The 11,823-nt window shown below is 35.0% G+C and overlaps 1 protein-coding gene across 1 annotated transcript; it reads right to left on the bottom strand.

The window, feature by feature from the left end:
* Positions 1-1,640: 1,640 nt before the first annotated feature.
* On the bottom strand, positions 1,641-5,378 carry LOC113765845. Its single transcript, XM_027310092.1, has 10 exons — positions 5,276-5,378; positions 4,893-5,152; positions 4,601-4,804; positions 4,432-4,524; positions 4,249-4,350; positions 3,722-4,111; positions 3,211-3,447; positions 2,077-2,175; positions 1,955-1,999; positions 1,641-1,877 (listed from the first exon to the last, which is right to left on the bottom strand). Exons 1-10 carry the CDS (start codon positions 5,376-5,378, stop codon positions 1,641-1,643), a joined length of 1,770 nt encoding a protein of 589 aa, XP_027165893.1.
* Positions 5,379-11,823: the final 6,445 nt, after the last annotated feature.

The following is an 11,823-nucleotide window of genomic DNA, read 5'->3' as shown; positions in this document are numbered from 1 at the left end:
TGCAGGTGTTCTTGAATCTTGTGGTGCTCAATTAACGAGGATACTTAATTTTCCTCCTGCTCACTGATGTGTAGTTATCATCATTCATCACACTACTAGAAATGGATAGTGTCAGCTTCTAATTGAACCTTTTTCTGGAATTCCCAAATCCAATATAGATTGATCATTGACGTTTTATGTCGACAGAAAGTTTTTAACTAAAATAAACTGTCACTCACGCAATTCTATGTCAAACAACAATGAAAACAATCGTTAGGAATCCAAATGGTGGGCTCCGAATCAACAGTTGCTCTGTTCTTTTAACCTCCCATGTGTCAACCAACACATTAATTCTAGGGTTAATCGCACTTTATCCCCTTTAAGTATGGGTCATTTCTCACTTTACCCCCCAACGTTTATTTTTCCTTAGTTTATCTCCTTCATCAGTCCAGCTAAGCAATTGCACCGCTAAAAACTTCAAGATTTCGAAATTTCCATAGGAAAAGAGCTGTTGGTTTTAGCTGACTAAAATGCCACTCAATGAGTTACAAAATGGGGTGTCTGATGCTTTTTAGCCAATTTTTTCTCTTTCATGCTTCCATCTAGTTGCAGCCAATTTTTCTCATTCATTTTAGCAGAACCAATAGTTCCTAAAATTTTTCTTTATCAACCAAAAGTATCATAAAAATGTCACAAAGTGCTTCAAATAACATTGAAAGATCATCCCAATAAATGTGTGGATGTGATAAAGATGCACCATTGTGCACCTCTTGGACACTTGAAAATCCGGGAAAAAGATTTTACGGCTGCTCATATTACAATGTAAGAATTTTTCATTAATATTATGTTATTATTGTCTTTAATTTTTCTTTGTACATGAATAAGTTAGAAAGAGTTTTAAACAGCTATATTTTCTTTTTATTTAGAACCGACATGCATGTGGGCACTTTTCATGGAGATCCTAAAGTTTGTGGCAAAGCAAAAGAAGTAAGTGCAGTGCTGCAATCTAGACTGTTGGAGCAAAAGGAGAAACTAATGTACTTGCAAAGGGAGCATGAAAAATTGGCAAATGAGTATGAAAAATTGAAAAGCAGATATGAAGCCTTTGTTGCAAGCTGAAAACCAACAGCTACAACAACAATACATGATTGTCAAAGCCGCTCAATCTTCATCATGGAGAAAAATACTAGCCATTACATTTCTGATTGCTAGCATTATGTACATGTACTCTATTTCTGAACCAAAAAGCAAGAAAAAATTGTTTTATCTATCATAGTTGTAAGCAAATATATATGAAAGAAAATTATATTAAGTTAAAAGCATTTTGCACATCAGATTACAACTTAGCATATGTCTGCATGGCCACCCAAACAAAGGCCATTTTAGTAGAATCTAACCAAAACATGATAGTAGAACATGTCCAAATAATGGCAAAAGAAAAAAAACATAGGCCCATTTCTAACATTGTTGCAAAACAAGCAATCAAGTACTAGTAATGACAAAAACAACAATATAATTTCATTGCACTACACATTCAGGTGTGCGCATAACTGTTGAATGTCCAGTTGCAGTTGAAGATCCTTGGCTAGAGAACATAACTTCTCCAAATCTAGTACTCTTGGTTTGAACCTATCGTCATGGATAAGGGGTATCTTAGTGCATCAAACAACTACTAGGGGTGGTAGCATGTAAACATAGTCAAAAGACTTGAACACCATTCCAGTTTTAGCAGCACCTGAATTGCTTTTAGAACTTCTAGTTTTAGCATCACCCGAATTGGTTCTTGGTCTTTTAGTTGTTGCTGTAGTTGTTGCTTTTGAACTTGTACTTGGTAAGTTGGTGGTAGGAATAGCAGTAGTTGTTCTTAAATTGGCACCAGATGTAGGTGTTCTTATCCACTATATCATCAATAGGAATATATAAGTGAGCACATATAAAATGGCCAGGCATGCAGAATTTTAAAATGTAGGCTTACCAGTTGGCTTAGAGGGGATTGGCCAGCCTTTGAAGTACTTGGAATCTGCATAATATAGGTAGTTTTTAATTACTGCAAGTGTAACAAATTCAATTATAAATGTAAATAAAAAAGGAACTCACCATCTTAGTTGTTGCTTTTGAACTTGTACTTGGTAAGTTGGTAGTAGGAACAGCAGTAGTTGAACTTAAATTGGCACCAGATGTAGGTGTTCTTATCCACTATATCATCAATAGAAATAAATAAGTGAGCACGTCACTACAAGAAAAATTATATTTGGAGGCGCAACAAAATGATGCAATAGGAAACTTATAGAGGCACTTAGACTATTGAGGCGCACACATCAAATGTCTACTAAACTACCCGTTTGGAAAAGGTTGGAGGCGTTTCTTAACGTCATGTTTAATGAATTTGATGCATTCACAATTGCCATGATAGAAATTGCAAATATGCACACACCAATGCCTCTAAAGATGCCCTATAAAGGCACTTTACTTGGTATCATTTTTGCTCTTTTTAGGACACTTTTACGTGTTGCCAAAAAGTAATTGTCTAGGCACAATGAAGTGCATTATATACATTAATGGAGGCAGTTTATAGTGTAGTGTTTACCTGTCTTTCAAGGCATTTTCTACCATTGTAAAAAGGAATCTCCAAACACTCAAAAAGTGTCACGATATGTGGTTTTACTAGGTGCATTAGTTTCAATGTAGGCATTGGCAAGTGCCTCAATAGATGTCTTTTTTTTGTGCAATTTTCATCTAAATTTTATACTCTAATCTTCTAATACAATACGCCAAACACATAATATGCAATTGTAAGACAGCCACTATGCCAAAGAATATAAATCTGCTTGAAAGTAAAAAACTGGTGACATCCTAAATAAAGCAAAAAGTTCCACAAATCTGAAGTTAATTCAAAAACTAGCATTAATACTTCTTTAAACAAAAGGCTGTCATCCAACTCTTGCAATAGAATCCAGCAACATTCTCAAGAACACAAAATATTCCACAAATTTGAAGTTAACTCAAAAACTAGTATTGTTTCTCTAAACAAAAGGCTGCTGTCCAACTCTTGCTTCTCTAACAAAAGGCTGCTGTCCAACTCTTGCTTCTCCAAACAAAAGGCTACTGTCAATCCTCATGAATCTTCACCTATAAAATTAGTAGATTAAGTAAGAACACCACTTCATTATCCATCCAACTTACAAATATTTGTAAAGAAAAAAACTTGAACAATCTTGTGTCAAATTATACCAATTTCAGTGGCCAAGCAATCGGTGCACCAAGTGCATCTTCAATTGTTTGCAATAGCCCATAAGGCCTAATCAATTGTTCATTGCGTTCCATCACGATTTGTACTAGTATTTCACACCAACATGGTCCTAATGGTTGTCCACCAACAACTTTAGAAGGATCAATTCCTTGGAGGCGACCAATAGCTAGACATTTTGTTGGATCAAACAAGCTGAAAATATCCACCCAATCACCTTCCTACAAGATAATTTGAAGTCATAGAATTGAATTAGGTAGATTTATTTTTTAAAAAAATTTGGTAGAGTTTCCCCTGCATTTTGAGCATTTCTCCAATTTTCAGCAATAAAACTTAATAACCATGACTTTACTAAGTTGAAATTACCATGTTTTACTATTCAATATAACCAAACAAAATAGCAGTTTAATGAATCAACAAGTTTCAAACAACAAAAGTGAGTATCCTCATATGGTATAATCACAATAAATTCTTGAAAAATAATCATGAATATACCTGAAGAGAACGAGCACCCATAGGAGATTTTGAAACATGATTAGAGGACGTTGAATTTATCGAGCCACCAGTTTTTGAGCCACTATTTTGCTGCTGACACACCATTGCTTTGAGCTCTGCAAGTTCTTTGGCTTGGTCTTTCAGCTGCTGATCTTGCTCAGCAAATTTATCTTCCATCTTAGAAATTGCTGCCTTTTGCTCCATAACGATACGCTGACAAGTGCTGCGACTAGGTACGTTACCCCATTTGTCTGATGGCGTCACACCTAGACCATACATGCGCACACGCCCATTGTTATCTTCCCCAAATACTTGGGCAAATGCATCATTACGACCAACATCATCATTAGAACCAGGGGGAAGTTGGCTAACTTTTTCCTTCAAAGCTTGCTGTATTTAAAATCCAGAAAAAATTCAATATTACTAAAGTCGATTATCTTACATTAATGAAGATAAAATCAGTCCTAAGTTAGTAGACAATTTAAGTCATTTAGAGTACTAATTTCATCAACCAATTAATAACTTACTAATGTAGCTGCAACGTCATCATTTCCCGGGTTTCCGTTTGAGTCAGTATAACAGTGTTCGAACATATCAACTCGTGATGGGAGATGACCTAATTTTTTCATCTATAGAAAATGAAGTCTTCATAAGACCACTAGGTGATACAAGAAAAAACTAAATGAAACTAAAAGGTTTAAAAGATTTACCAATTTCTTTCGAATTTGAGCATACGATTTCTTCCCTGTCTTATGATTCATTGTTTTCTTAGCCCGACTCATCTTATTCTTCTCGCTGGTATTCTGAAATTATAGAAAAATAGTGAAAACTTATAATCTCAACATAATGCTTGATATTTAATAGTTAAAACAGTTATACCTTTGTTTCCTCTAAGCTCCAGTAAGCCAGAAGATTTCTCCACTGATCTTTCAAGATCCGCTGATCCCTATTGTTAATTTGACTCTCAATGGATTCATTTGGATTGTAATATTTTGCCTTTAAAGCTGATTTCCAATTTCTCCATTTTTTGCCGATTGATTTCAAAGTCCAAAAATCTGCACCTGGAGAAAGACGAAATTTTTCCTACAATAACACCTCAAATAGTTAGATCCATATTTTTGTCATATAAAGGGTACAGCTGTATATTTGCATCAAGCAAAATGTGCATTACCTTCACCAATACAAGCATGTCTTGCTTCTTATCATTTGTCATTTCACGCCAATCTGTCACGTCTAGAGGAGCATACTTTCCATTTCTTGCTATTGTTCCTAAGAACTCAGTAAATTTGGACTTGTTCTTGCCAACAGGCTCACCATCCTTATCAAATCTAACTTTGTACCGATGACAACTACTAGGTTTACCCCATATTTCTGTCATATATGTTGGCCCTCTAGTTTTTCTTTGTGAATTTTCATCTGCATTTTCTTCATCTATAACCATGAAATATGACACCGGTGAATTTCATTACCAAAAGAAACTAGTAGAACTAAAAGTTTTGAAACTGAATCTCAAGAATGAAAATCAGAACTGGGCATGACTTATTAGAGATGTACCTGTAGAGTTAGGCTCCTCAATGTGAATCTGATTTTCAGCTATATCCTCGTGTTGATCAACAAGTGTATTTCCAGTAATCTTCTGTCTTTTAGTCCTTGCCATTCCTACAAATAAAACATTTAACAAATAAAAGAACACAAATACAAAAAGGATAGCAAAATCTCAAACGGATATGATAATAGAAAGGCTACAACTAGACTGAAAATTTTCATCTACTAACAAATCAATTTTAAAGTGCAAGTAAGTAAGTTAAAACAGAAATTTTAAAATAGACAAATGCAAAGACACAACAAGGTTAATCTGAATTTGCATCTACAAAAAAATGCATGTGAAATTGCAACCACGTTTATAGTTACAACTTTTACAGTTTTAATAGCAAAAACCAAACATTTCAACAATTCAGGCTAGTGGAGTATTTCATCTCCATCATCTTCTCGAACCCATCGAATGTCTTCATTCTCATTGTCCATTTGAGTTGTTGAGGTAATTGTGCTCTGCAAATACATCTCAATATCACATACGGGGTCCATCATAAACTCATTCCTAGGAGATGTAGCAACAACAACACTCCAGCCTTCAGCTAAAGGGTCTTCAACATAAAAAACTTGTGAAACTTGGGTTGCTATCACATATGGCTCAGGGTGAGGCTTTACATTCTTGAAGTTGGCCAATGTGAATCCATCCTCATCTTGCTTTAATCTTTTGCCTTTTGATATCCAATCACATTCAAATAAGGTGACAGTTCGGCCTTCAGTGTAATTTAACTCAAGGATATTCGTCAAAATACCATAGTAAGCCAAGTCACTTAAAATTGGATTATTATCTTTAGTACTCGAAAAGCTTGATGTTGTTGCATTGACAAGAACCCCACTATTCTGAGTTTTCCTCTGAGATTCTAATTGTCTTGTATGGAAGCGAAAGCCATTGACAAGAATCTTTTGATATGTTCTCCCCACATTATTTGGACCCCTAGCCAGAAGTTTCAAATCTTTGGAGATGTCAACACCATCAGCCACTTGAATCTGCTTAACCTATTATATACAAAATGTAACAATGACAAATTTCTTCTTTTATGCATAAAAAAAAGATAATAGAACCTGTAAGATTGTTGAGCTTACATGGTCCGAAAACCAATCTGCAAAGTTCTCACAATGAATACGCTCAATGACATGTTTTCCAGCACATGGATTTTGCTCCTCCACCATTTTATGGTGTTTACTGCATATAGAAACTCACTAAGTATTTAACATATATAATTTTTTGAATTGAAAGGAATTTACTTACTCAACATATGGCTTGATGTGGTCGCAATTAAATAGCACATATTGATGTGCTTTTCTCAAAATTTCATTGCTGAAATTTGTTGGAGTTCCTTTTCCTAATGGACGACATGAACTGGAAAATACATCGAAGCCTTCACTTGAGGTGTTGCCCACATCATCATTTCTACTTGTCCGATTAAACTTCGTTTCAACATAATCAGCTAGGTATAAGGAACAAAAATTCAAACATTCCTCAGCTAAATACCCTTCAGCAATACAGCCTTCTGGTCGACTTCTATTTCGGACGTAGGATTTCAAAGTTCCTAAATACCTTGACAAGGCAAGTTTTAATTCAGGTTTAGAATATTAGATGAAGTTAATGATAAAAAATGTCTAAAATTTTCAAAATACTTCACTTAAATATTTCATGAGTACCTTTCTATAGGATACATCCACCGATAATGGACAGGCCCTCCTATTTTTGCTTCGCTAACCAAATGAACAGCTAGATGTACCATCACATTAAAAAAGGATGGTGAAAAAATCCTTTCTAATTGACAAAGTATGATACCAATCTCATTTTCCAAATGAACTAAATCTGCTGGATCCAAAACTTTGGAGTACAACTTGCGAAAATACCTGCTCAATTTGACTAAAGGAGAGTGAACTGCTTTTGATAAAGTCCTGCGTAGAGCTATTGGGAGAAGTTGTTGCATCAAAATATGGTAATCATGACTTTTTAATCCAGAAATTTTTGGTGGCTTTATTTTAACACATCTAGAAATATTTGCTGCGTAGCCATCTGGAACTTTTATCCCTTTCAAAACTTTGCAAAATATCTCCTTTTCCTTCTTTTTCATTGTAAAGCAAGCTGGAGGCAGAACACTCCTACCATTTCCCTTCTCAATGGGATGCAATTCTGATCTTATACCCATATCACGAAGGTCAAGACGTGACTTTTTATTATCTTTGGTTTTTTCCAGATTCAACAATGTAGCCACAATGATCTCACAGATGTTCTTCTCAATGTGCATAACGTCAAGATTATGACGTATCATATTGTCTTTCCAATAGGGCAAATCAAAGAAAATACTTAATTTTTTCCAATTAAATGGCAATTCTGGATTGTCACTAACTGTCTTCCCAAGTTTAATACTATAACCAGCTAACTCATCTAAAATTGTAGACCCCATTAACCTTCCTGGTGGTTTTCCATACTCTACAGCTCCATTGAAAGATTTAGCATCTTTGCGAAATGGATGGTTCATTTCCAAGTACCTTCGATGCCCCATATAGCAATATTTTCCCCAATTTTGCAGATGCTGTGAAGATGTGTATTTATGGCATACAGGACATGCAAGTTTTCCTTTAGTGCTCCATCCGGAGAGGATTGCATAACCTGGAAAGTCACTGATGGTCCATAAAAGTGCTGCACGAAGTTGAAAGTTTTCTTTTCTTGATGCATCATATGTATTCACTCCAACATCCCACAATTCCTTTAATTCTGCTATGAGAGGTTTTAAATATATATCAATATTATTTCCTGGTGCAAATGGACCGGGTATCAACAATGACAACATAAAGTTCGGTTGTTTCATACACATCCATGGCGGCAAATTATATGGCATCAATATTACCGGCCAAGTGCTATGAGTTGAACTCATATTTTTGAATGGGTTAAATCCATCTGATGCTAGGCCCAACCTCACATTACGAGAATCTTGAGAAAATTCTGGATGATGAAAGTCAAATGTTTGCCAAGATGGAGAATCAGCAGGGTGCCTCATGTTACCATCCTTAGTACGACCTTCTGCATGCCATCTCATATGGCCTGCAATTTTGGAGGACATAAATAGGCGTTGTAACCTATGTTTTAGGGGAAAATGCCATAAAACCTTATGCGGTATTTTTCTTCCCTCACCAGTCGGATCATTTTCAGATTTAACCCATCTAGATTCTTTACATGTTTCACAATGCTTTCTTCTTGCATCTACCCCCCCAATACAAAGTACAGTCATTCGGACATGCATCATATTTATCATACCCAAGTCCTAATTCCTTCATTAACTTTTCAACTTCATAATAAGACTTAGGCAAACCATCCATCGCATCTGGAAAGGCTTCTTTCAACAAATCAAGTAACATATCAAAAATTTTGTTGCTGAGTTTACCAAGGCATTTGAGGTGAAGCAGCCGAATCATAAAGGAAAGTTTTGAGAATCTTTTACATCCAGAGTAAAGCTCTTTGTTAGAATTATCAATTAGATTGTAAAACTTTTCAGCTTCTACATTGGGCAATTGGCTTTTGTATTCAGTTCCATCTATCCTTGTATAATCTTGTTCAGGAATTCCCATTGCATCATGAACCAAACCATGCATGTCATCAAGTTCATCCCGTACCCCATGTGAGATATCATAGGAAGTAGGTTTTGGTGCACTAGAGTAAACAAATTCTCCATGAGCTGCCCAATGGGTGTATCCTTTAACAAAACCATAAACTTTCAAATGAAGTTCTGCATTCTCCCTGGTAATACATACACCACACTTACATTCTTTACATGGACATAATATCATCCCATTTATACTTGAATTCTGGAATGCATAATCTAAGAATTTTTGCAAACCATCCCAATATTCTTTGCTTCGTCTATTCTTTTGCATCCAAGTTTTATCCATATTCTGTAACCATGACAAATTTAACCTTAAAATATGCACATACATACATATACATATACATATATAAGCAAAAGAAAGCAATTAAGAATAATATTAACAAAGTGCATCACTCATACAACAAAAAAATTATTAGGATACCAAGAAACTATTTGGAAGTCAACGAGAAGGTCACTGTTTGAGATAAAAGCACAAGACATGAGAACCCCAAAGGTTTTCCGCTACTAGCCATTTATCACGTGTCACCAAGTAAATAGTTTTTTACACAAATCAATGTTAAGAATAAAATTTGCAGGTCATATAATATATCTACTGCAATGACACTCCAGTTTAAAAAAAAATTAAGAATCCAAATGACCAAAAGATGAAAATGAACGTACATTACAGGTTCAAACAAATGAACAAATTTAATATCATATATGTAACTTAATCTAATTCCTAATAAAAAAGAACACAAGAATATAAGTTGGCTTGTACCTCTAGCGAAATCAATGTGCAACGTCTTCAAAATGATTTCTTTTCACAGATAGCTATCTTCAATTCAAACCTGTGGTGAAACATTAATGAACTTTAGTAAAATTTTAATATTTTGAATAGGTGCTATACGTACTTCTCTAATTATTCAAGAAGAAAAATAACATCAGCTTGCAAATTTCTTGAAGAATATTTTAAAAAAATGAGAAAGAACCAAAAGTGCTGAATGACTTTTTCTAATTATTCTGAAACAAACAGAACAGGGCATGAAAATATAAATGCACCAACATATATAAATGCATCAGCTTACTATGCAAACAGAACAAGGCATGCACGTTATTATGAAGCAAACAGAACAAGGCATCAGCTTACTTTCTCTATGTACATATATAAATGCACCAACATATGCATGAAAATGATCCAAGGCATGCACATTTTCCCCATGTGAACAGAAAACCACAAATGCAAATTATTCTCATTGAATAACATTTTCATAAAAAGCATTGGGATAGCAGGAATTTTATTTAAACTCAAGAAATAAAAAGATTTTATGTTCATGTTTGAGGGACCAACTTCGCTTTACAAGTTAAAATTTAGAAACCTCTGTATTGGTGCCAATTATTTTTCTGGTAAACTTAATTGCCATATTACCATAATATGAATCAAGTTTGGAAACTCAACTACAACTCAAACAATTGCTAACAGTTAACTTTCTTCCCAATTCACTAGTTCTGACTTTGCCAAATTTTACATGTTTTTCCGAAACCAAATGACATGAACAGTACACCATCTTTGACATTCTTAGTAGTTACTAGTCAGTAGAAGTAAAGCACCTGGGATTCTATATCCTATATTTTGTGCCAGACCAGTTGCACTAACGTAGGAATAGAAACCAATTCCCAAGTTCCAACTCGGTTGAGAGAAGCATTAACTACATAATCATAATGTCCTGATTCAATTCTCAGGCATCCATTTTTCCCCTTTTCCCTTCCACTTTTGTACTTGAATTTTAAAAAAAACTCTACCACTATTTTTATACACTTTATTATACTTTGTATCAGCGTATTATTACCTAACTGCCAAAGTACTTTGTGGAATTAGTAGGCTAAAGTAAATGCAAAAGGTGCTTAGAAATTCAACAGGATTGCAAAAGGAAGCCTCAATTGATCGATCGGGCTTAGTCGCCAAATACCAGATCACACGGCAGGGTTTGATGGGTTTGTCTTGCTTAATATTAACAATCGGCCGCGGTGGGAGAATGGGACTGCCTCCTGAGTCCTGAATTGGTACTGTCGATGGCCCCAAGGCCGAAACAAGGAGGCGGACACATTCCATATGGCATTACATTAGATGCCAGCAAAAAAAAACCAGCAATCAATCAACCAGCCAACTGCTTTTAATATTGCCCCATGTTTTTCTCCATCACATTATTAATACTCAACATAGAAATCAGATTTTAAAAAAAGAAAAAAAAATCAAACTAGCAACAGGGGAGAAAATAATTCAGTGAGCAGGCAAAGCATATGATTTTCAAAAACCCATAATACACTTACCTTTTAACCGCTAAACCATCCTTCTCTTCTTCTGGTCAAATTGGAGTGCATCTAAAAACTCAAGATAGAAAGAGAGAGGGTAGGGATTAAAGAATGAAAAAAAGAGGCAGAAATGGAAGGTTGATTTTGACGATGATGGATTTTGTGAATAGGGTCCAAGGGTTTAGATTTGGAGAAGAAGCTGAGGGAACTTTTTGGTGTGAATTGTAAGAGGCGGAGACCTTTCAAAGAGAAATGTATTGGGCAAACTTTAGTGAAGCGGCAAAATTTTCCTTGCCGCGTTTTTTTTTTCTTTTCCCCGCGCTTTCTCTCCATTTCATTTATACCAGTGACGTAACTACGTCGTTTCTATCTCAATTTCCTATTACTTCTGCTGACATTCACAAGTAATGCTAATAGCTATTCTAATTTGACATATCAAATTTTTCAATTTAGAAAAATATAAAACAAAGTGCAATGGTATTTGGTTCATGTTATTTTATTATGGCACTCACTTTTTTATGTCTTCATAAAACATGTAAAATGACACTTACAAAAAAGTGTCCTTATAGGTATGTCATAATAGGACATTTTTCTTGTAGTGCG

The sequence above is a fragment of the Coffea eugenioides genome, chromosome 3, assembly GCF_003713205.1.
Source record: "Coffea eugenioides isolate CCC68of chromosome 3, Ceug_1.0, whole genome shotgun sequence".
NCBI lineage: Eukaryota > Viridiplantae > Streptophyta > Magnoliopsida > Gentianales > Rubiaceae > Coffea > Coffea eugenioides.
Note: the sequence above shows the minus strand (reverse complement) of the source record. Positions and strands in the feature narration are given on the sequence as shown.